The 27241-nt window shown below is 34.9% G+C and overlaps 1 protein-coding gene across 2 annotated transcripts in view; it reads left to right on the top strand.

Annotated features, from left to right (window-relative positions):
- The window catches only part of SMC6 (structural maintenance of chromosomes 6), a 74064-nt gene that overhangs the window by 38075 nt on the left and 8748 nt on the right, over positions 1-27241 (top strand). For both annotated transcript variants that reach the window (XM_061211147.1, XM_061211148.1), the window contains exons 17-24: positions 6313-6473; positions 9907-10042; positions 11278-11358; positions 12466-12636; positions 18002-18139; positions 19123-19268; positions 22663-22788; positions 25842-25947. In XM_061211147.1, coding sequence (XP_061067130.1) covers positions 6313-6473; positions 9907-10042; positions 11278-11358; positions 12466-12636; positions 18002-18139; positions 19123-19268; positions 22663-22788; positions 25842-25947 — 1065 coding nt within the window. The remainder of the gene's footprint in view (positions 1-6312; positions 6474-9906; positions 10043-11277; positions 11359-12465; positions 12637-18001; positions 18140-19122; positions 19269-22662; positions 22789-25841; positions 25948-27241) is intronic.

Genomic DNA, 27241 nt, shown 5'->3' with positions numbered 1-27241 from the left:
CTTTTATTGGAATTTGCTGTTCTCTCATATCTTTTCTAGGGTGTAAAAGACATTTAGAAAAAATAAGATTTCATTTTTCTATGAAAAATAAGATTTCTAAGGTAAATATTTTCATGTGAAAAGGTACTTAAAATCTTTAATTTTAGTGGATAGCAATATTAGAATTTAAAAATAAAATCTATCAGGGAGATTGGTTCAAGATGGCGGAGTAGAAGGACGTGCTCTCACTCCCTCTTGCGAGAGCACCGGAATCACAACTAACTGCTGAACAGTCATCGACAGGAGGACACTGGAACTCACCAAAAAATATACCCCACATCCAAAGACAAAGGAGAAGCCGCAATGAGATGGTAGGAGGGGCGCAATCACAATAAAATCAAATCCCATAACGGCTGGGTGGGTGACTCACAAACTGGAGAACACTTACACCACAGAAGTCCACCCACTGGAGTGAAGGTTCTGAGCCCCACGTCAGGCTTCCCAACCTGGGGTTCCGGCAATGGGAGGAGGAGTTCCTAGAGAATCAGACTTTGAAGGCTAGCAGGATGTGATTGCAGGACTTCGACAGGACTGGGGGAAACAGAGACTCCACTCTTAGAGGGCACACACAAGGTAGTGTGCGCATCGGGACCCAGGGGAAGGAGCAGTGACCCCATAGGAGACTGAACCAGACCTACCTGCTAGTGTTGGAGGGTCTCCTGCAGAGGCAGGGGCTGGCTATGGCTCACTACAGGGACAAGGACACTGGCAGCAGAAGTTCTGGGAAGTACTCCTTGGCGTGAGCCCTCCCAGAGTCAGCCATTAGCCCCACCAAAGAGCCGGGAAGGCTCCAGCGCTGGGTCGCCACAGGGCAAACAACCAACAGGGGGGGAACCCAGCCCCACCCATCAGCAGAAAACAGGATTAAAGTTTTACTGAGCTCTGCGCACCAGAGCAACACCCAGTTCTACCCACCACCAGTCCCTCCTATCAGGAAACCTGCACAAGCCTCTTAGATAGCCTCATCCACCAAAGGGCAGACAGCAGAAGCAAGAAGAACTACAGTTCTGCAGCCTGTGGAAGGAAAACCACATTCACAGAAATATAGCCAAAATGAAAAGGCAGAGGACTTCGTACCAGATTAAGGAAAAAGATGAAACCCCAGAAAAATAACCAAATGAAGTGGGGATAGGCAACCTTCCAGAAAAAGAATTCAGAATAATGATAGTGAAGATGATCCAGGACCTTGGAAAAAGAACGGAGGCAAAGATTGAGAAGATGCAAGAAATGTTTAACAAAGACCTAGAAGAATTAAAGAACAGACAAACAGTGATGAACAATACAGTAACTGAAATGAAAAATACACTAGAAGGAATCAATAGGAGAATAACTGAGGCAGAAGAACGGTTAAGTGACCTGGAAGACAGAATGGTAGAATTCACTGCCACGGAACAGAATAAAGAAGAAAGAATGCAAAGAAATGAAGACAGCCTAATAGACCTCTGGGATAACATTAAACGCGACAACATTTGCATTATAGGGGTCCCAGAAGGAGAAGAGAGAGAGAAATGACCTGAAAAAATATTTGAAGAGATTATAGTCGAAAACTTCCCTAACATGGGAAAGGAAATAGCCACCCAAGTCCAGGAAGCACAGAGTCCCAGTCAGGAAAAACACAAGGAGAAACAAGCTGAGACACATAGTAATCAAATTGACAAAAATTAAAGACAAAGAAAAATTATTAAAAGCAACAAGGGAAAAACGACAAATAACATACAAGGGAACTCCCATAAGGTTAACAACTGATTTCTCAGCAGAAGCTCTACAAGCCAGAAGGGAGTGGCATGACATATTTAAAGTGATGAAAGGGAAGAACCTACAACCAAGATTACTCTACCCAGCAAGGATCTCATTCAGATTTGACGGAGAAATCAAAAGCTTTACAGACAAGCAAAAGCTAAGAGAATTCAGCACCACCAAACCAGCTCTACACAAGTGCTAAAGGAACTTCTCTAAGTGGGAAACACAAGAAAAGAAAAGGACCTAAAAAACAAACCCATAACAACTAAGAAAATGGTCATAGGAACATACATATCGATAATTACCTTAAACGTGAATGGATTAAATGCTCCAACCAAAAGACACAGGCTCGCTGAATGGATACAAAAACAAGACCCATATATATGCTGTCTACAAGAGACCCACTTCAGACCTAGGGACACATACAGACTGAAAGTGAGGGGATGAAAAAAGATAGTCCATGCAAATGGAAATCAAAAGAAAGCTGGAGTAGCAATACTCATATCAGATAAAATAGACTTTAAAATAAAGAATGTTACAAGAGACAAGGAAGGACACTACATAATGATCAAGGGATCAATCCAAGAAGAAGATATAACAATTATAAATGCACCCAACATAGGAGCACCTCAATACATAAGGCAACTGCTAATAGCTATAAAAGAGGAAATCGACAGTAACACAATAATAGTGGGGGACTTTAACAACTCACTTACACCAATGGACAGATGATCCAGACAGAAAATTAATAAGGAAACACAAGCTTTAAATGACACAATAGACCAGATAGACTTAATTGATATTTACAGGACATTCCATCCCAAAACAGCAGATTACACTTTCTTCTCAAGTGCACACAGAACATTCTCCAGGATAGATCACATCTTGGGTCACAAATCAATCCTTGGCAAATTTAAGAAAACTGAAATCATGTCAAGCATCTTTTCAGACCACAATACTATGAGATTAGAAATCAGTTACAGGGGAAAAAAAGGTACAAAACACAAACACATGGAGGCTAAACAATATGTTACTAAATAAATAACCAAGAGATCACTGAAGAAATCAAAGAGGAAATCAAAAAATATCTAGAGACAAATTACAATGAAAACATGATGATCCAAAACCTATGGGATGTGGCAAAAGCAGTTCTAAGAGGGAAGTTTATAGCAATACAAGCCTACCTCAAGAAACAAGAAAAATCTCAAATAAACAATCTAACCTTACACCTAAAGGAACTAAGAGAAAGAAGAACAAACAAAACCCAAAGTTAGTAGAAGGAAAGAAATCATGAAGATCAGAGCAGAAATAAATGACATAGAAACAAAGAAACCAGTGGCAAAGATCAATAAAACTAAAAGCTGGTTCTTTGAGAAGATAAACAAAATTGATAAACCTTTAACCAGACTCATCAAGAAAAAGAGGGAGAGGACTCAAATCAATAGAATTAGAAATGAAAAAGGAGAAGTTACAACAGACACCACAGAAATACAAAGCGTCCTAAGAGACTACTACAAGCAACTCTATGCCAGTAAAATGGACAACCTGGAAGAAATGGACAAATTCTTAGAAAGGTATAACCTTCCAAGACTGAACCAGGAAGAAATAGAAAATATGAACAGACCAATCACAAGTAATGAACTTGAAACTGTGATTAAAAATCTTTCAACAAACAGAAGTCCAGGACCAGATGACTTCACAGGTGAATTCTATCAAACATTTAGAGAAGAGCTAACACTCATCCTTCTCAAACTCTTCCAAAAAATTGCAGAGGAAGGAACACTCCCAAACCCATTCTACGAGGCCACTATCACCCTGATACCAAAACCAGACAAAGATACTACAAAAAAAGAAAATTACAGACCAATATCACTGATGAATATAGATGCAAAAATCCTCAACAAAATACTAGCAAACAGAATCCAGCAACACATTAAAAGGATCATACACCATGATCAAGTGGGATTTATCCCAGGGATGCAAGGATTCTTCAATATACGCAAATTAATCAATGTGATACAACATATTAACAAATTGAAGAATAAAAACCATATGATCATCTCAGTAGATGCAGAAAAAGCTTTTGACAAAATTCAACACCTATTTATGATAAAAACTCTCCAGAAAGTGGGCATAGAGGGAACCTACCTCAACATAATAAAGGCCATATGCGACAAACCCACAGCAAACATCATTCTCAGTGGTGAAAAACTGAAAGCATTTCCTCTAAGATCAGGAACAAGACAAGGATGTCCACTCTCACCACTATATTCAACATAGTTTTGGAAGTTCTAGCCACAGCAATCAGAGAAGAAAAAGAAATAAAAGTAATAGAAAGTGGAAAAGAAGAAGTAAAATTGTCACTGTTTGCAGATGACATGATACTATACATAGAGAATCCTAAAAATGCCACCAGAAAACTACTAGAGCTAATCAATGAATTTGGTAAAGTTGCAGGATACAAAATTAATGCACAGAAATCTTGCATTCCTATACACTAACAACGAAAGATCAGAAAGAGAAATTAAGGGAACAATCCCATTCACCACTGCAACAAAAAGAATCAAATACCTAGGAATAAACTTACCTAAGTTGGTAAAAGACCTGTACTCAGTAAACTATAAGACACTGATGAAAGAAATCAAAGATGACACAAACAGATGGAGAGATATACCATGTTCTTGGATTGGAAGAATCAATATTGTGAAAATGACTATACTACCCAAAGCAATCTACAGATTCGGTGCAATCCCTATCAAATTAACAGTGGCATTTTTTACAGAACTAGAACAAAAAATCTTAAAATTTGTATGGAGACACAAAAGACCCCGAATAGCCAAAGCAATCTCGAGGGGAAAAAAACGGAGCTGGAAGAATCAGACTCCCTGACTTCAGACTATACTACAAAGCTACAGAAATCAAGACAATATGGTACTGGCACAAAAACAGAAATATAGATCAATGGAACAGGATAGAAAGCCCAGAGATAAACCCACGCACATATGGTCACCTTATCTTTGATAAAGGAGGCAAGCATATACAGTGGAGAAAAGACAGCCTCTTCAATAAGTGGTGCTGGGAAAATTGGACAGATACATGTAAAAGTATGAAATTAGAACACTCCCTGACACCATACACAAAAATAAACAAAATGGTTTAGAGACCTAAATGTAAGACCGGACACTGTAAAACTCTTAGAGGAAAACATAGGACGAACACTCTTTGACATAAATCACAGCAAGATATTTTTTGATCCACCTCCTAGAGTAATGGAAATAAAAATAAACAAATGGGACCTAATGAAACTTAAAAGCTTTTGCACAGCAAAGGAAACTACAAACAAGATGAAAAGACAACCCTCAGAATGGGAGATAATATTTGCAAATGAATCAATGGACAAAGGATTAATCTCCAAAATACATAAACAGCTCATGCAGCTCAATATTAAAAAAAAAACAACCCAATCAAAAAATGGGCAGAAGACCTAAATAGACATTTCTCCAAAGAAGACATACAGATGGCCAAGAAGCACATGAAAAGCTGCTCAACATCACTAATTATTAGAGAAATGCAAATCAAAACTGCAATGAGGTATCACCTCACACCAGTTAGAATAGGCATCATCAGAAGATCTACAAACAACAAATGCTGGAGAGGGTGTGGAGAAAAGGGAACCCTCTTGCACTGTTGGTGGGAATGTAAATTGATACAGCCACTATGGAGAACAGTATGGAGGTTCCTTGAAAAACTAAAAATAGAATTACCGTATTACCCAGCAATCCCACTACTGGGCATATACCCAGAGAAAACCATAATTCAAAAAGACACATGTCCTCCATTGTTCATTGCAGCACTATTTACACCAGCCAGGTCATGGAAGCAACCTAAATGCCCATCGACAGACGAATGGATAAAGAAGATGTGGTACATATAGACAATGGAATATTACTCGGCCATAAAAAGGAACGAAATTGGGTCATTTGTAGAGACATGGATGGATCTAGAGACTGTCATACAGAGTGAAGTGAGTCAGAAAGAGAAAAACAAATATCGTATGTTAACGCATATATGTGGAACCTAGAAAAATGGTACAGATGAACCGGTTTGCAGGGCAGAAATAAGAGACACAGATGTAGAGAACAAAGGTATGGACACCAAGCGGGGAGAGTGGCGGGGGTGGGGCTGTCTGATGAATTGAGAGATTGGGATTGACATGTATACACTGATATGTATAAAATGGATGACTAATAAGAACCTGCTGTATAAAAAATAAATAAAATTCAAAAAAAATAAATATATCAGTTTGTCATAAAACATCATTTCTTATGTTTTTAAGACTCTTAATAGTTTAATTCTTTGAATCTTGAAAGTTGTTTTTTAAATTATTTTATTTTTCTCATAGAATTATTTCATTTGAATGTTTAAATAAAAATACTTGAATCTTAAAGTGGTAATAGGTAATATTTTGAAATTATATACAACAGAAATGCTTTGGCATTTTTTTAAAATGTATTTTCCCCTCTATTTTTTTAGAATAATTCTGTAGCTCGTGACGTAATGTGGTACCAAAAGCCACCCAAAAATTGTAGAGAAGCTTTTACTGCTAATGGTGATCAAGTTTTTGCAGGGCGTTATTACTCATCTGAATATGAAAGACCTAAGTTTCTCAGCAGAGATGTGGATTCTGAAATAAGGTTAGTGTCCAGTGTAGCTTTACTGTATTATTCCCACTCGTTCTTTGGGGTTCATTTCTTTTCATATTACTCTATTAGTAGTTATGTAAGTGAAGAATTGTGAGTAATCTGTTTGGTCTTAAAAGATCATTTAGCTGGATGTAGAATTCTAGATTGATGGTTATTTTCCATCATGACTTTGATGACAGTATTCTGGGCTTGACGAGCCGGTCTGCACATTGATTATTACCTGTCTGCAAGGAGGTAAGGAGCTTAGCTCAGAATGTAAATTAGCTACATCACTATACCACTGTTTAGTTTTGCTGATTTTTCTCAGCGAGAGTACAAGTGTGGTGGGTATACATTCTGGCTCAAGGTCCTTGCTGTGTCTCTGCTTGGTACTTTGAGTCGCACTGTTCTAGAAGAAAAATCAGTCGGCACCGTTAGATCAAATGCTTAGGGAGGTAGAGCTGCTAGAGGAGACGCAGTGAGAAGCCAAACAAAAAACTAAAGGTACTTAATAAGATTCAAACGCGTGCAAAAAGAATTTTTGGTACGAAAAAGCATGATTTTCCCAACTGAACTGTCAGTTGATGAATTGATAAGGTGGAGCTGAATTAATGACCTAGAAGACCTCAAGCAGAAGAGCATAGAACTTAGGTAAAAGCACTATCTAAGAAAACTGAGTAAAAGTGAAAGTATTCTAAATGGCTTTTATATATAGGGGGAAATGAGGTTTTTTTTAAATAGATACCTGATTTTTAAATTATATTAGTTATTTTTGTATGATTATGAGAGCAGCATAAAGCAAAATAACCATAGTGAATATTGGGAAGTTTAGTAAAATTTCTTTTTTAGCAACAGAAAACTGTTGACTGACCTGCAACTTGTTATTACAGCACTCAACACACATTTTAAATTGACACTGAATCTTTGTGATAGGATAGATGAAAATTCATCAATGTCTGAACGTACCTGTATAAAAGTGACCTGTAAAGTGATAAATTTTTGTCCGCTGTGCCATGACACTTAAATCAGGCCCTTCTAATTCTTAACTGGGTAAGACTAAATTATATAGTACTCAAGCAGACATGAATGCAAATGTATAAGCAATATCATGGTAGTGTTACTGTGTGTAATTCATGCTTTTTCTTTCAACAAAAAATGCCTTGTGCATTTGTGTTCCACATCTTTAAAAAAAGTATGACATTCTTGGAAAAGGTAGTAAGTGTATCAGCAGCAAATCAGGATCCCTGATTCTAGCATTTTAGTAGTAATGGTTTAAGACTTACTTATGAAGTTAATAATTGGCTTCATTTTTAGCTAAAATATTTGCATCAATGTGTAGTGGACAGAGCTTTTGTTTTAAAAGCCAGATGAACATTGGTTTTTTAAAAATTGTTTCTCACCTTGATAAACTTTATTGATTGAAAATGTACTAAGTTATCATGATACTTAAATGATATTTGTGTCATCTGTTTTGACCTGAACCAGTATGATAGTTGTCTGATATTTGGAAATTTAAAAAAATTCACTGGTGTTTTTTAAATACGGAAAATATAAATTGGAAAACAAAAGTAGCTCATAATTCCATCTCTCCACAGTCCCTGTTGACATTTTAAAAATGATTAAAAGTAATATAGGCATATGGTGAGAAAATTCAAACAGTACAGAAATGTATGCAATGAAAAGTGAAGCCCTTTGCCCCCGCTTAGGTATAATGTTTTCAAGGTTCATCCATTTGTGCTGTGTATAAGTATGTATATGGTTTCTGTGTCTTGCTTTTTGTCTCTCAATATTATATCTTGGAGATGGTTCCATATCAGGACACTTAGAGGTGCCCCTTGGTATGGCTGTTCCATAATCTACCTGACCAGTTCCTGTTGATGGACATACATGTTATCTGCAGTTTTCTCCTACTGTAGCAGTGCTGCAGTGAGAACACACATGTGTATCTTGGAATACTTCTGAAAGTATGTGCATAGATTAAATTCTAAATGGTGAAAATGCTGAGTCAAAGGATATGTGAATTTAAAAAATTTTTAATAGCTGTTGCCAAATGACTGTCATTGTTTTATTAACATACAATTTATGGCCTGATTTTAAATATTTAATAACATTAAACAATTACTAATATTTTTAATACTTAATAATATTAAATGAGCCTTAATATTTATTAAAATAAATAATATTTAAATTTTATTTTATTATTATATAAGTTGATCATTTAATAGCAATTGCCAAATGACTACAGAACAATTGATTCCCTAATCCCCTCTCACACTATTAGTATATGAAGTGTGCTTTTCTGTACCCTCATCAACTCAGCACTGGCAGATTCCTGTTGATGAAAGATGGCTCTGAAAACGTTTTTGTATCTGGCTCCATTTTTACCAGAAATACCACACTTACTCTCCTCTTTTTCTCATTTTATCATTTGTTTATCATTCATTCAGCTAACATCACTGATTTTTGTTTTTAATTTTGAGAATTCCACAAGGTAGCACGGTTCTAATAGTTTATCAAATTTAAGATGCTCTATTATTTTATATACCAGTAAAAAAGAAAAGTATTGATAGTTGAACCATGGACTGGAAGATGATTTCAGAATTCAGAGATGTTAAAATGTGGAAAAATGTGCATCTTAGTGAAATCTGGCATACACTCTTTATCAGAGAAAAGTTGTTCTTAATTGCACAGGTGGTTCTCTTCCACCAGGCACAGAGTTTTAGAAGAGAGAGTCAGTGAGACAGGAAAAGATCACTTCTGAAGACAGTTGCCTCTGCTGGCATAGAGACCCTTTATGGCTTTGGCATCTGCTGACCTTATCCTCCACCTCTTTTCATTGTCCTCTCCTTCCCTTTCACTCCCCACACGTTCATAGCATTTATTCACCACAGAAAATGTTGAGCTGACCTTCAGTTTTACTGACCTTCAGTCTTATTTGTTTTTCACCTTTCTGTGCCTTTGTGTATTTCTTTCCATCTTCTCCTCTAGGTGGTCCATCTGGTGAGAACTTCAGAGAACACAAGTCAGTTGTCACTTCTCCCAGACTTACTCTTAGGTTCCCGTCGTATTGTGGACATATAGTGCAGTGTCCTGTTCACATTTCAATGTTACGGTTTATTTCCTGATGTTTTGCCTTTTTGTTTGATTCCTTTATGCCTTAATTTTTTTTCTACCTCTGCCTATCACTGTGCACAATGCCTACCACAGATAAATCATAAATACCTACTAATGAAGTAAGTAAAATTTAATTCCAGTTTAGAAGATGTTTTTTGAAATCTCTGTGTTTTCATGTTATGAATTACTTGGTAGGAATAGAGAACTGGTTTAACTGCATAGGTTTTGCAAAAAAGCTATTACAAATAGGGCTTTCTTTGTAAAGATCTAAATATTTGTAATATTCAGAAGTAAATTTAAAGTATTTTTTTACCCTCTCTTCTCTATTAAGTGACTTGGAGAATGAGGTTGAAAATAAGAAAGCCCAGATAGCAAATCTTCAGCAACATTTGTCTGCCCTTGAAAAGGATATTAAACACAATGAAGAACTTCTTAGAAGGTGCCAACTACATTATAAAGAGTTAAAGGTAAAAAAACATCATTTTGTTTTCTCAACTTAATCATTTCCAAGTTATTTTTAAGGTCTTAACTTTCATTTAGTTAGACGAATAGTTCTCAAATATTTTGGCCTCAAGCCCCTTTACAATCTTAAAAGAGCTTTTGCTTGTGTGGGTTTTATCTATCAGTATTCATATTATTAAAAATTAAAGCAAAATTTAAGAATATTTATTAATTCATTTAAAAATAATAAGTCCATTATATGTTAACATAAATAACATTTTTATGAAAAATAACTCTTTTCCAAAACCAAAAAGATTTATAAAAAGATTGACGTTTTTTATATTTTTTTAAATCTCTAACATCTGGCTTAATAAAATTCACCTGAACTGTCATATCAGCTTCTGTAATCAGTCTGTTGCAATATTACACATCATAGTTATAAACCTCCTGTACACCTGTAAGAAATTGATAGTAAAATTGGTCTTAAAAAAAATAATGCCGGGCTTCCCTGGTGGTGCAGGGGTTAAGAATCTGCCTGCCAACGCAGGGGACACGGGTTCGAGCCCTGGTCCAGGAAGATCCCACGTGCCACAGAGCAGCTAAGCCCGTGCGCCACAACTACTGAGCCTGCGCTCTAGAGCCCGCGAGCCACAGCTACTGACCCCGCGTGCCACAACTACTGAAGCCCGCGTGCCTAGAGCCCATGCTCTGCAACAGGAGAAGCCACCGCAATGAGAAGCCAGAGCGCAGCAACAAAGACCCAACACAGCCAAAAATAAATAAAATAAAATAAATTAAAAAAAAAAAAAGCTTTTAAATAAATAAATAAATAATAATGCCTTAGTGTTTTTATGAAAATAGTGTTGACTTCATGGACCCTCTGAAAGAGTCTCAGAGACACCCAGGAGATAGTGGGATTGGACTTTAAGAACCACTGGAGTAATCTTTCCATAACTTGAGACTGGATGTTTCAGGAAAGTACTTTCTCTGTGGACTCAACACTGTCATCATTTTAAATGCTAAGGTGGAGTACTTATATCTGCTTTGCATGAGAGTGGATTAGCAATAATGGTGATCAAGGCAGACTTTATACATACTTTGGTTCATTTAATACTAATGTGTCTCTTTCATTAACTATGGAATCCTTCTGTAACATAAAGCAGAGTAGAACTTTGTTGATTAATACATCCTTCCCCAGGGTTTTTGTTTTTATTTTTCATTTATTTCTATTTACTAAAATCTAAATACTTTTTTTCAAAAGATGAAAATAAGAAAAAGTATTTCTGAAATTCGGGAACTTGAGAATATAGAAGAACACCAGTCTGTAGATATTGCAACCTTGGTAAGATTCTTTTCCTCAATTTAAATGTAATGTTAAAGGACAAATCTGTCATTTAAGTTAAGAGTATCTACTCTCAGCTTTATAAAAAAATCCTTTTTTGAGGCTACTTTTTATGATTACTATGTCCATTTACAAATAAGGTAGAAACTACCTGGTGTATGGCCTTCAAGTTCCTTAATATTTTGTATATGTAACTTGCATACATTGTAATTGGTTTTGTCTTCTTCTGTTGATACATGAAATAAAAATTTATCAGAGCTTATTATGTAAATAGTTCCCTTTCAAACCAAACTACCTAGCATAGTTTTTTTCAGAATTAATCAGTATCAATATTAGTGATATCTTTTAGTCAGTTGAAGTTGGTCTCTTTGCATTATTTTTTTTTCCAAGTTAATGGTTTTAATTCACCGCATATTTGTTACTCTATTTTAATTTCTCTTAGACGTCTTTTTATGACATTCAGCTTAGCTCCCTGGGTTACCATAAGTAGTGAATTAGATAGATTGCAGAGTCTTGTTAAAATGAATCAGTATTTACTAGTTGTCTACTCTCTACCAGGCATCATGTTAAATGCTGAGGGACACAGCAGTGAACAAAACAGATCAAGTCCCTGCACCGATGGAGCTTTACTCTAATAAGAATTTGTCTTCATTTTTTATTAGTAATCTGGTTTTCCACTTAGTGTTTTTCTGCTTTCATTACTTTTATTGATAGACTAAATTTCTTAAAGGTATGGACTGTGTCTTGTTTATTTTTGTTTACTCAGCATCTAACACATTGTCTGGCATAAGATATATATGTATATACATTATATTTTGAAAGAAAAAGTGAGTAGATAGAATAAAATTTACCCCTTTTGATTATGACCTCAAGCACAATATAGTTTGTCTTCTAAATGTAATCCTTTTATATTTTTGAACCTATTTCTTCTACCTCCTAATTTACCATTAAGAGTATGAAAATATCATAATTTGTTCTTTGTATTTGTCTTTAATCTGATTTACTTGTAGCCTATAGTTTCTCCTCTTCTAGAATTGTTTGTACTGGTTTTCTATTTGATTACTTAAGTGTTTTAATTAATTCTGTATGCTCTGTAAATGTCGCCAGGAAGACGAAGCTCAAGAAAATAAAATCAAAATGAAAATGGTTGAGAAAAATATGGAACAACAAAAAGAAAATATGGAACATTTTAAAAGTCTGAAAATAGAAGCAGAAAACAAGTATGATGCAATTAAACAGAAAATTAATCAGCTATCAGAGCTAGCAGATCCACTTAAGGTATGTATTATTGTTACTCTACTATATATATTTTTTATGTTTCAGTTTTATATACGTGGTATACCGGCTAGATATTACCTCAACAGAATTTATGGCTAAATGTAAATATAACTGTATAAAACCGGGCTGTAAACCAGCGTTTCATCATTAGATCAATTAGAATTAGACACTCTGCTCACGCCTTTAAGGAGAATAAATTGCCAAATTTCTGACCCCCCAGAAGATTAAGCTTTTGTTACCTTTTTATTTTGTGAGATTTTTTCTTCTTTTAGAACTAGAGGCAGGACATCTTATCTGTCTATACTGTTTCTGTGCTTACCTGTTCTCTTGTCCCACTTTTCCTCAATAGCTGAAGAATTAGTTGATATAAAAGCCAACTTGAAATAAAATGCTACCCAATTCCCATTTATTAACATATCTGCATTATATTCCAGCTAGAATTCAATTGGCTTTTTTTTTTTTTTTTTTAAAGCACATACTTTTTGGAACCAAATTAGGGAAATAAAGTTATTTAACAATTAAATTCTGTAAATTTCACCATGTTTAATAGCTTTGTTGTCAAGTAGCTTATTATCATTCTCATTTTTATGAATAGCTCAATTATTCTCAAAACCTCAAATTTTATTTATAAGACATTGAGAAGAATTAATAGTATGTTTTAAGAGGAGAAAGGTTTATTGATGATATAACGCCCTTTTTTGCAGGAAAATTACCCCTTTGAATCAAAATGTATTTAGATATTTTAAAAATTGAAAAGAATTTGCGTGCATATGAACTTTACTGTAATTGTCTCCATTGACAATTTTAGAAAACATAATTTATTAAAGGAAGTTAGAGGGGGAGCTGAGCAGAAACAACTTTTCTCTGTTTGCGGTGGCCTCTCTACAGCTGCTTTCCATAGAGCTGTGATTCCTGCCTGCTGTTGTAATGCAAGGTGGTTTACTTTTTTTCTATTTGAGATAAGAATAAAAAATGGGAAAATAGACTGATAAATTACTGATTAAGAAGAATATAAAATTTTAATAATAAAGTTGTGAGGAAGGAAAAAGTATTAAGGATACTATTGAAAAAGACAAATAGTAGTTACTACAGGAAATTAGAATTAAAAACACAAAAAGTCCAAGATAAAAAAGAAGACAAAATTAGTTTTTAAAAGAAAATAGAATAAGAAGAAATAAAATAAGTATGAAAATTGTCAGGAATAGGAGAGAGAATTCAAAACTCAGAAATTAGAGCAGTGAAGTTAAAACAAAGATGAGATAAAAGAAAATTTTAAATGGGTGAAGGATTGAGCAGGGAAACTTAAAATCAAATGATAAAGTATGCTAAAACAATATAGGAAAAGAAATAATTCTCACCCGAATTGTCCCAGATAGCTTAAAATTAAAAACAAAAAATGAAGGATAAGCTGTGTTCTGTTCTTTTAGGGACGTGTAGGCTAATGCAACTCCTGGAATTGGGAGTCCGTAGATAAGTTCAAGAGCAGAAAATATGGGCAGAAGGCAGTAAGAATTCTTGGTCTTAAGTTCTTTGCCTTGGTTGCAAATAAGTGAAAGCTAGATGAGTCCTTCAGTAAACCTGCATGCAGTCAGCCAGTAGCCAAGAGGGTTTTCCTTTGCAATATCACATCCCAATAGCCATCAGTAACAACAGAACCAAGAATATTTGGCTAACAAAAGAATTTAATTCCTCAGAAACTGTCTTTGTGATATATTAGCAGCTTCTAAATATAATCTATTTGCTATCAGGATGTTTGTTCATTTTGTGTCAGAGGAGTGGTGAGGAGTGGAATACTCTGTTCAAATATGTAGTCATTGAAATCTTGGCATAAGATTTCAATATTTTTCTCCCTTTGAACAGTTTATTTTGATTTACACTGCAAACTTAATGCTTTAGTCACAAATTAAATTTTTTGTACAAGGAGCATGACCTGTGTCAAGAATGATGGTCTGCATTTTGGAGTATCAGTTTCTGATAGGGATAATGAGTGTTTATTTGGATTGAGGCTGACTATGCTTTTGAAAATTCCAAGATCTAATGATCTATAGCTTTTTAAAACCTCAAAATTGATGTAGAGTTATATGAAGCAAGTGGCTATAATACATACTGTAGCAATTTATCCAATGTTGTCGGGTAACTAAAATTGGTTATTTAGACATCAAAGAGAATAAAATTTTTCAATGATTCTGTCCCTTCTAGCATCTCAGCCTATTTTTTTAAAGGCTGAACTTTTTAGGGCTACATCAGAATTAATTTTAGATCTAATCCGACCTGGTCCTCACCCCAAAACCAGGATGAGTGTCACTAACTGGCCTTTAATATCTCTAAGTCTCTGTTTCACCATCAACAAAATGAAATTAAAATAAATACTCTCTTGGTTTCTTTTTAGTTTTAAATTTGATGATACCTATGATATAAATTTATTAAATATATAAGGACAAGTCAAAAGCCATGATAAACGTGGAGAAAAGAACATTAAATTCTTTTCATCCTATTTTATAAGTCACGTCTTTCCCTTTCTAAAGTTGCTAGGAGAAAAGATTAAGCAGCACAAATCTGCCCTGATATAATTGACCCCTTTGGCCCTAGAAAGCTGATTTGATTCCCTAAAGCAAACGTGGACATATTTATTTTGAAAGTTTCTACCAAAAATGATTAGAAAGTTTAGTGTTCAACCATTCTGTTTCATAAACTATTCCAATTTCTAACTGTAGTATCTCCTACTATGTAAATTGCACCCATTTTCTTTTATTCTCCTCAAAGTAAAGGAACAGAGTATCTCCATACTCCATATAACAATGTTTTTATTTTTAATAGAACTCTGCTATAAAAGCTGTATATTATTAAGTGTCTACCTTGGGTGATAGTTATTTTTAGCAGTACGAACAAGATGCAGTAAATTGTATTCTTAGGTCAGCAAATAGCCTAAATCTGTTCTTTTATATGAGGTAAATACTTGCAATTTTTAGATACTTCACGTGTTCTTTTTCTTTTCGGTATATCTCCAAATATTCTGTCTTCTTTGATGCTGTTGTTTTGGTTTGTGTTCGTTTCTTTTTCCTTATAACTGTGATTCTTGAGGCTGAACATGATCATCGTAGTATGTGTGTCCAGTACTACGCTCAAAAAGCAAACTGACTAAAATTTAATTGGGTGGTTATTAAATCAAGAGCCATTTTAAAAATTGAGATTCAGGGATTCTCAACCTACTAAAACAGAATCTCCAAAGGTGGAGTTTGGAAATCTGTATATTTTTTAAAACATCCAAATTGATGATAAAGAAGTCAATCTGTATATCAGTATTTGAGAAAGCTGCTGCAATTGGTGGCTATGTATGTATATATATATATATATATATATATAATCATCTTCTAAATAAAATCTTTTCACCAGGCTATGTCTCCTTTAAAGAAATTTGTTTACTGCACCTACTCAAATAGAAGGCAGATTCCCATAACAAGGGAAAAATCCAGTAACAAAGGAAAATATATTTTAGTTGCCATTCATATATGAAATTATTAGGCAAAATAATCAAAATGTGTACTTGACATTCGGTCTACTAATTTAATTATACATGAACACAAAATCACAGGTACAAAGTGATATGTTTAACATTTAGAAATACTGCTTTGTTTCCATTTACATTTCATGAATTAATTTTTTTAACCTTTCTCATGTGTCTTCAGCGTTGGCATCTTTATCGTGATTAGAGCTGTATTTTGAGTAATTAGAAGAGTTGAGTGATGGATTTTTCCAGAGCTCTTGATCTTCTCTTTCATCTACATTATTTTAAATATAGCACTTTTAATAAATCATCTTTTAATTTAAATAAGGTAAAATTTACTCCTTTTTGTGTAGGAGTTTTGACAAATGCATAAAGTTGTGTACCCAACACCACAATCAAGATACAGAACAGTTCTATCATCCCTCCCCCCTACCCCCCTCCCAGATTCCCTTACACGGCTCCTTCGTAGCCAAACCTCCCCCGCCCTTAATCTCTGGCAGTCACTGATCTGCTCTTTATCACTATGGTTTTGCCTTTTACATAGTATCACGTAAGTGGAATCATAATATGTAACCTTTTGAGTCTGGCTTCTTTCATTTAGCATGGTGTATTTGAGATTTATTCATGTTATCATTATCTGATCAATAGCTTATTCCTTTTTATTACTGAGTAATAATTCCACTGTATGGATGTACCACAGCTTGCTTATTCATGCACCTATTAAAGGACATTTGGATGGTTTCAGTTTGGGTGGTTATGAATAAAGCTGCTCTAAACCTTTAAGTGTAGGTTTTTGTATGATAGGGTTTCATTTCTCTTGGTTAAGTACCTAGTACTATAGTAAATGTTGTAGATTTTTAATTCATTTTTCAATTATTCCTTCTATCTAGAAATATTACTGATTTTTGTATTGGCCTAGTATCCAGTGACCTTTCTAAACTCACTTATTAATTTAAAAACTTTTTCTTTGGAATTTCTTTATTCACAGTCATCTCTCTTTTAAATACAGTTTGATTCTTCCTGTCCAATCTGTATACTTTTTATTTCCTTTTCTTATTTTAATTGAACCATCCAGGACCTCCAATAAATGTTAAATAGAAGCAATGGGACTGCACATCCTTGTCTTGTACTTAATCTTAAAAAGAAAGCACTTGTTATTTCATCTTAAAAGTAATGGTTAGCTGTTATTTGTTCTTGTTTGTGTTTCTTCTCTATATTTCTTTCTTTTGGGATTAGCCAAGTAATTTTTAGTGTTCCTTTTTAAAATGTCCTCTACTAGTTTGTTTAGCTACGATTTTTGTTTTTCTCCCAGTGGTTGCTGTGCGTTACAATACGAATCTTTACCTTATAGTTTACTACTGTTTCCCTTTAAAGTGATCTTGGGATAGCTTCTTTACAATTATATTTTGTTCTCAAAATTATGAGGTTACACTTCCAGAAATGATGACCAAATAAGTCAGTGTTAAATTTCTTCACATCTTTTCCTCCTCCACCCCAATTCACCTTTTTTTAAGACCAGGTTTCCTCTGTCAGGTACCTCTGTAATATACAACACTTGCATTGTTTTAAGTCTTTTCAGGCTAACGTAGCTTCCCAGGAAACCGCCTTGTTTACCAAAATAAAGTTGAGAGCACCATAAGGTATGGAGACTTCAGACAAGAACTTTAATATGATAATGTGACTTCTCAATTTGGGAAACTCCTCATTTCTCTTCAGAAACATATGGATATGAACTTAATAACACTTGCCTCTTAAAGCAGCATAATCCTGTCCACTTTACTGAGTTGTCAATTAGTTTATGCCTATGCTGATAATTTTTTAAAGCAATCTTTATAGATTATTTTGGTTTTATTTAAACAGGATGAATTAGACCTTGCTGATTCCGAAGTGGATAACCAAAAACGAGGGAAACGGCATTATGAAGACAAGCAAAAAGAACACTTGGTTACTTTAAATAAAAAGAAACGAGAATTAGATATGAAAGAAAAAGAACTAGAGGTTAGCCATCATTTTTTTAAATGTTTTGTTTATACCCTTAGTCATGATTATTAAAGTGTGTTTTCCTAATGTCATTTTTTCCAGACATGTTGTCTGATGACTATCTGTTTTGTATGAAGTAACAGCTGTTTCAGTGAATCAACAGAGGAAAAGACTGAGGGACTCTCAGAGTGTGGGGACTTCTTAGACCAACATGAAGAGGACTTTAGGCAGCACTGCAGCATCCCCATGTAGTGTCACTGAGTGATTTGGAAAATGGCACTCCCTCTGCTGAAATAGTTCCTTAAATGCCCAGCTTGGCAAGTGCATACAGCTTTATGTCAGAAAAATGCTCCCCTGCCTCTGAGTAACTTGGGTGTAAGCTGGGTTGCAGTTCAGCTCCCACTTACTAGATAACCTTCGTTGACAACTGAAAGCAGCAGCCCTGTTTTTAGAGGAGAGTAAGTTGAGGGCAACCGTGGTTTAACCTAAAAGAGATGAATTCCAGCTTTGCTTTTACATGGCTTAGGAAAATGATTTAATCTCTGTAATTCATTTCCCTACTTGTTTAAAACTTACTGTACTACAAATGTCTTGAATATAAATACTATGTTTAATATTTTACAAACACGAGGGTCTTTGTGTTTTCAGTACTACTTGATGTTCAAAATCCATCCTAAAACACACAAAATGCTATGTCTGACCTCAGCACCCTGGGTGCCAAACCTTTCATAACTGCTACTTGAAATTTGTTTCACTAGGAAGTTATGGAGCTCTTACAAATTATTAAAGTTGTGTACACCAGTGCAATTTTCTCTTGAAGATTATGACAACTCTGGACCGTATTCGCAATATAAAGCTTAGAACAATAATGATATTAAACGTAATTAAAATACATTTCTTAAACATAAGTTCAGAATTCTATTTTGCATATTTTGGCACAAGTAGTACAGTGAATTGTTATATCAAAGAAGAGTTTTAAAGTTAAACATCTGTTATCTTAGGAGAAAATGTCACAAGCAAGACAAATCTGCCCAGAGCGGATAGAAGTAAAAAAATCTGCATCAATTCTAGACAAAGAAATTAATAGATTAAGACAAAAGATACAGGCAGAACATGCTAGTCATGGAGATCGAGAGGAAATAATGAGGTAAGTGATTGCTCGCTTTTCTACTTTATGATATTATCCATAGATATATAATAGTGAGACAAAAAATAACATTTATATATAAATCTTAAATTTGGGTAAAGTGTTGCTATGGCATATAGTTATAGCTAAACTAGGCTTTCATATATGTATTATTAATAATAAACTTTTTTCCTTCGGATTTATTACAGAACTCATTACAGAATGACATTTTAACATAGTTGCCTTTTTTATACCTGTAAGATTCATATAGACATGAGGATATTCACCTTCAGAAGTAATCAAAGAAATGCAAAGCAAAACAATTAGAAGCCATTTTCATATATATCAAGATGAAAAGAACACATATTTCATGTCAGTGAGATTTCAGTGAAATGGATATTTTTATATTACTTGTGAAAATGGAAGCTCTAGTTTAGTTAGAGCATGGGTTCTGAAGCAAGAGTACCTCAGTTTGAATTGCAATTCTGTTACCTACTAAACTGACTTTGGAAAGTTATCTAATCGCTCTGAACCTCAAATTTCTCATCTATAAAATGGGTATAATTATAGTACTTACCTTATAGAGTTGTTATGAAGATTAAATGAGATAACCCATAATAAACAATGTATAGGATACATAATATGTTAGATGTTATTGTTATTAGTCTTTCTGAAAAGTTTTAAGGTAGTTTATGTTAAACGCCTTTAAAAATGTCAATTTGGCCAAGTAATTTTGTTGTTATAATCCAAAATGAAAAAAACAATTTGTACTTGGATGTTTATTGCAGCATTAGTATTTTTTTTAGTTGTGATATGGTTGATTTACAATATTATATTTCAGGTGTACAACATGGTGATTCAGAATTTTTATAGATTGTAGTCCCTTTATAGTTATTATAAAATATTGGCTATATTCCCTGTGCTGTACAATATATTCCTGTAACTTATTTATTTTATACATAGTAGTTTGTGTAACACTAAAAAATTAGAAATTTTGTATAACTGGATGATAATGATTGAATTACAGTAGAAAATTATAGCTATTAAACTTTATGAAGAATTTTTCATATTAAAAAAGGCAGGGAACAGGAGTGATCTCAATTCTGTTTTCACAAACTTTGGGGAAAAAGGGGAAGAAACAAAAATAGTAACAAGTTTTTCTTTGAAATAGGTAAGACCTTACATGTTTTAAAAATATAATGCGAAAGGGCAGACAATGAATTTTTTCACTTTTACTTTATTTTATTAAATTAATTTATTAAATATGCTTTCAGTGTTTCTGTATGCAAAGGCAAGATGATATGAGTATGTGTTTTCATCCTTGCAGATACAAAAAGTAGTACACTAAGCTGTTTTAGGTTGCTTTCTTTGATTTAATGATATATTTTGTAGATCTTTCCATATCAGTACATAGGCATTTTCTCATTGTGTTTTTATGTTTCACAGTATTTAATCATCTCCTACTGATGGATAGTTGAGTTTTAACTTGATTTTTTGCTATTATAAATGGTGGTACACAACAAATAATTTTATACATGCATTATTTTGTATAAATTCGGGTTTTTGGTTTTTGGTTTTTTAATAGGTAAACTCCATTTTGGCAGAGTCCCCTTTCTAGGGATTGTCCTTTTTTTTTCACTCCTATCAGCAATGAGTGCCTGTTTCCCCACAGCCTAAACAATGTGTGATTATCTTAGATTCTTTTTACTGATAGATATATTTCCGAAAATATATATATATACACCTCAGTGTAATTTTAATTTGCATTTCACTTCTATTAAATGTGGTTAACATCTTTTCATGTCTTAAGGACCGTTTATTTGTATTTCTTTTTCTGTGAATATTTTTGATGTGAGGAATGTATTTTATCTTTTTCCAAACGGCTGTTTAGCCATTTGAAAAGTTATTGGTCCTCTAATTGTTTTCTTAAGAATGGCCATAGGAGTAATATTTTTTGTATTTTTGCAAGTTCAAAACTATTTGTCTCTAGCTTTTGAGTTTGAAAGATAAGAGTTTAGCCTAGTATAAAAGCCTCGTTCTCCTGAGTATCTGTGTATCATGATGCTCATCTGTTAAGTTCTATAACTTATCCAGAATGTCAAATTCTGTGATCCTTTCCTTGGTATACACAGTGCTTTTTTTTAATAAATATATAGATTTAAGTCTTACTTCTTAAAAGTTTTCTGGTATTTTACTTTTAAGTATTTTCTGTTCTGTTGTCTAGTGTTCTTTTTAGAGGTCTTCAGTTATATATATGTTGCATGTACTTTTTCTTCTCTAGTTATTTTGTCTAATCATTTTATCTGGGGTTTTTTCCTGTTTTGTTTGTTTTTCTCATTTCTCATCTCTTTGTCTGTTGATGTTTTCTGTGTTGTCTGTTTGTTCCTATGCGTCACCTCATTTTGTCTCATGTCTTTGTTTTTTTGCTTTTTGTCTACACTCCCTTGCCCCACCTTGGGTTCTGCAAGTTCATGCTTCTCCTCCTCTTGTCTGTTTGTAACCTGTTGTTGTTTACCTATCTGTTAGCTTTGAATTCTTTGATTTATCTTTTCCTTCAGTTCTTTCATTTCTGCTTTGAGGTATTCCTTCCTGGTAGCACTTGTGTCTTGTTTTGTTTTCTTTTGTTTTAATTTATCATGTTCAATTACAGTTTTAATCTGCTTTGTGACAACATTGTTGTAATAAGTTTTCTTTGTCTGTAGAGAGAGTTTTGCTGCTCTTTCCCAGCACTTTTTTCCCCCCATAAATATCTTTGTATGTGTGCTTTGTTTGTGCTTTTTTTGTTATTCGTTTTTTAATTGGTTGGATTTTCTGGGACTGGACATTTGAAGGAGGATGGGGGACGGATCACTGAGAGCCTTGGCCAGGGTTCGCCCTTCATCCTTTGTCAGGATCTTTCTCTCCCTCACTACAGCAATGAGCTGTTGCCGCCACAGTAGCACCCTGAGAAGCCGTGTCTTCCCGGCCTCTTTGACCTTGTCTTGTTCAGGCTGGGGCTGGGGGGATCCTAATGCCCAACCTGTGTTCTTCTGTTCCTGCACTGGCATCTGTCACTAAGGGGAACATTTCTTGCCTTCTGGTGTGATCCCTTCCTTGCTAGAAGATCTGTATTTGCTGGTATTCTCTTACGATCTGCCACTCTGGGCCCCACTTGGGCACTTTCTTCACTTACTCTCTCTGCCTTCTCTAGGGCTTGCACTTTGTTTCTGCCCAGCCCTGCTAACAGCTCTCCCCAGTCAGGGCAGCATGCTCGCATTCTGGCAGTGTATTTGTCTGGAGATTTATGAAACCTGCTACTGCTGGGCCCTGTCAGCACTCCCTGCACTCCCTGTTCTTCCTATTAAATATATTTGAGATTTTACTTTATGTTTCATTGAATGGCATTTATTTACTTAACATTTTTTTCATAAAATAGGCAATATCAAGAAGCAAGAGAAACCTATCTTGATCTGGATAACAAAGTAAGGACTTTAAAAAGGTTTATTAAATTACTGGAAGAAATAATGACCCATAGATATAAAACATATCAACAATTTAGAAGGTAAGTGCATTAAAAAATATTACCACATATTGTACATTTTTGTTTTTTCTTTGTTTTCACATTCTCCCTTATAAATAATAAAATAAAATTAAAAGAACTTGCATGATTTAATCAGAAAAGAAATGGTGGTAGTGCTTGGGATCCTGGATTTGAAGGGACTTTTATAGTGAGCTTTTTAAACTTAAACTGCATTAGATATGCTTTACTAGATAACTCAGAGATGGCTGTTCAGTCTATGCTTAAATGGGTCATTTGGAAGCTCATTGGTTCTATTAACAGACTATTTCACTCTTGGACATTGCATGTTCTTAAGGCATACAAGTTTTGATGGGACATGTTAAGGCAGTTTCTCAATTGATTACCATGATCTACTAGAATGGTGTAGCTCCATGGATGCAGAATCTATGTTTTGTTTGCTGCTGTATCCCCAGTACCTACTACTGTGCCTGAAATATAGTAGAAACTTGATATATATTGGTTGAATGAATGAATACAGGATCAGCAAAACTGGATGTCATTAATATACCCAGAAATGTGCAGATTGACAGAGATAAGTTAACCTCAGCTAAATTCACAAACAACAGAAATAAAGGACAGTTTATAGGGTAGGGTTGCCCTTTGATATACTTGGATCCAAGGCAGCCCTAGTCTTTCCACCTAACCTCTATTTTCCCCATGGCATTCCCTCAGTAACACGCGTTTTAACTGTACTTATACCAAAAACTATAATCTTAACACTGTAGAAATTTTTTTTTAATTTAGCTCTAGTACGTATGGGGAAATTCAAATAAAGCCGTAATGAGAAACAGGCTTTGCATGTTTGACCATATTCCTTAACTAAACTATAGCTTAGTTTTTGAAATGTGTATTTCAGTTTTATATGCATGTTATTAGGACTTAAAGAGTCTTCAATTTTATCCTTCTGAGGCTGCCTTGCAGTTTTGTTAGGTGGGACCAGAGCAGGCTTTGGTGAAGGACTGATTTTTTTCCTACCTGTGAAGCTGTGTTCTTCTGGGTCCTCTATTGATATGTTTTGAGGTTATTCCACTCGTGCCTTTGGGAATATGAACTATTCCTGGCTCTGGGTGACCTCGGGGGTTGTTTCTGCTTCTGTTGGGTGTTTCTCTCACCAGCCTCGGGCAGTATCCTCACACTGACACTGATGAGGAGGGTACTCAGCCCGAGGCTCTCCCACCCGCCTCTGTGGTCCTCCAGAGCTCTCTCTGTGCTGCCCTCTTTCCCACACTCTGCTTCGTGAACCGGAGGTGCCTTGGCCACCCCAGACTCCTAAACAGGAAGACTTCTGGACTCTGCTTGGGTTTCCACTCCCCTTTACTCTCGACATAAAAGTAATTTGGGGCATTCACGGGGCTCAATTTGTTTGTTTCCCATCTTTCAGAGATTGTTTTGACTGGAACTGAATGCGATGTCTGATGTCCAGAGTCCAAAAACTCTTGTTTCTTAGATTTTGTCCAGTTTTCTAGTTGTTTCACGCAGAAGAGTAAATGTAATGCCTATTACTGTGTCTTTTCCAGAAGCAGTAGGGTTCGTTTTCATATTGTTATTCAGAAAATTTTAGAATATTTTCTGTAAAGGTATTGGTCTTATTTAGTTTATTATCTTGATATGTTTCTTCACCACTGACATGTTTTATATTGTTTATCCAATCTTGGGAGGACAATAAAAATGGTCAAATTTTTTAAATTGTTTATCTCTTTACACTGGAGAACCTTGCCATTTTATGAGGACAGTCTCTTTTAGTCATCCCATGAGTGGAAGCAATTGAAGAATACATATCAGTATTGAGAGAAAGAAAAGTTAACAGATCTGCCAGAAAACCAGCTAGCAATAGTTGTGGCAGCAAAAGAAAACTCAGACTATCAGTATTTTCTAATGTGGAGATTTAATACAGTTTAGGAAGGGAATTGGGAGGGAAAAGAATAAAACGATAGTTATTCTGTAGAAAGGAGCCTTAGACTCATTAAGGAGCAAAGATGTTAAGAAAAATAGCCAGTCACCTGTCACTTAGATCTTATTTTCTAAATACCATTCCCCAACAAAAGGAATCAAGGCTCCTTTGAGAAATGGCTGATGATACCGGAGCAGAGCAGGGAAGGTATAGATGAGCCTTTTGCTATGCCAGAAAGTAAGGAAGTGCCCCCCAAAAATGTGGAGTCATGATAAAAGGACATAGGCAGCTTGAAGGGGCTCCATTGGCAAAATCTGGGACAATTTGAAGACCAAAATAAATAAGAACAGTAATGGATGATAACCCAATGAATAAAATAAGAATCTGTGACTGCATCCTTATAAATAGAAAGGTGGTAAGTAAATAAATGAGGAAGAAGGGAAAGCTCTTCCTTACAGCAGAATGCCATATGACAAATAAGTGAAGTTCACGTTGTGCTAGACAGTGCGTAAGGTATTACAGATACAACGTGATTAAGAGATTGCCTTTGCCCTTTTTGCTACTGTAAAGTTAGGAGGAGACAGGCAAATGAATAGGCAGTTTACCATTATCTTAACACTACTAGAGTTTAATCCTCTCAAGGACAAGATTCATGTCTTCTGTATTAGGGTGATCTATAAATTAGTTGAATGATTGATACATTCATATGGACTGGCTGTAATATAATGGGTTTCATTATATGTGGGATGACATCTTTATTCATTTTATAGATGTTTGTTTGTTTATATATATATATATATATTTTTAATCAGTCATCAATTTTATACACATCACTTTATACATGTCAATCCTAATCGCCCAATTCAGCACACCACCATCCCACCCGCAGGGAAAACTGCAGTGGGGTGGGGATGGTAGATGTTTGTTTACTATAAAAGGAAATGTAGTGGTAAAAATGTGGAGACATGAATGAAATATAAAGACACAGGCAAAAATCATCTAGAATTTTACCTATTAAATGGGCACCAGTGTTAACATCTTGGCATATTTTCATCTGGCCTTACATGCTGGTGTAAAGATCATGCTGAATATACAGTTCTGTATCTCTGTAATCTTTTTAATGTGCCCAATTTCTTTTTTCAAGGTGTTTGACTTTACGATGCAAATTGTACTTTGACAACTTATTATCCCAGCGGGCCTATTGTGGAAAAATGAATTTTGACCACAAGAATGAAACTCTTACTATATCCGTAAGTATCTTAACTCTTTGCATGTTAGTCATTAGGAGAATTAGCTGCTTCGTTTCTTTTGATGATATTTTGATCTGTTGTCATTGGAAAACAAAATAACTTATTTTGAAGTTAAAGGTAGTCTTTGCCAAAGTGTTGAAAATTAAATTGATTTTACTGACTAAAGCCATTACTTTAGCTTTTTTTTTTTCCCCCAGACAGCCACATTATTTTCTTACGGTGATAATTAGGAATTTAATTTTCAGTGACAGATATTTACCTTCTCTTTTCACTCCACTGGTTCCTTTTTAAAATTCATATAGCATTTTTTTTTTAACATCTTCATTGGAGTATAATTGCTTTACAGTGGTGTGTTAGTTTCTGCTTTATAACAAAGTGAATCAATTATACATATACATATGTTCCCATATCTCTTCCCTCTTGCATCTCCCTCCCTCCCACCCTCCCTCTCCCACCCTCCCTCTCCCACCCCTCTAGGTGGTCACAAAGCACCGAGCTGATCTCCCTGTGCTATGCGGTAGCTTCCCACTAGCTATCTATTTTACGTTTGGTAGTGTATATATGTCCATGCCACTCTCTCACTTTGTCACATCTTACCCTTCCCCCTCCCCATATCCTCAAGTCCATTCTCTAGTAGGTCTGTGTCTTTATTCCCATCTTGCCACTAGGTTCTTCATGACCTTTTTTTTTTTTTTCCTTAGATTCCATATATATGTGTTAGCATACTGTATTTGTTTTTCTCTTTCTGACTTACTTCACTCTGTATGACAGACTACACTACAGACTCACTACAAATAACTCCATTTCGTTTCTTTTTATGGCTGAGTAATAGTCCATTGTATATATGTGCCACATCTTCTTTATCCATTCATCCGATGATGGACATTTAGGTTGCTTCCATGTCCTGGCTATTGTAAATAGAGCTGCAATGAACATTTTGGTACATGACTCTTTTTGAATTATGGTTTTCTCAGGATGTATGCCCAGTAGTGGGATTGCTGGGTCATATAGCATTTTAAATTACGTGGGACATTATAGAAAGTCTGTATTCTCTGGCCCCACTATAGGAAGCCAGAAAAGAATTTCTCAAAGAATGTTCGACCCCATGTAATTGTCTTTGTGCTACTTATATTGGAAGGTATCCCTAGATCTAGCCTCTTTTGTATAAACGAAGCCACCACTTTCGAATTGTGGAGTCTGTGTGTCTGGATTCTATCGTAGTCACATGCATTAAAGGAGGAGTGTGGGATATAGCATTAAAAATAGTGTAGTCAGGAGGTCAAAAGCAACTACT

Source organism: Eubalaena glacialis, chromosome 14, assembly GCF_028564815.1.
Source record: "Eubalaena glacialis isolate mEubGla1 chromosome 14, mEubGla1.1.hap2.+ XY, whole genome shotgun sequence".
Taxonomy (NCBI): domain Eukaryota; kingdom Metazoa; phylum Chordata; class Mammalia; order Artiodactyla; family Balaenidae; genus Eubalaena; species Eubalaena glacialis.
The sequence above is the reverse complement of the archived record's forward strand: the minus strand, read 5'-3'. Positions and strand labels throughout refer to the sequence as shown.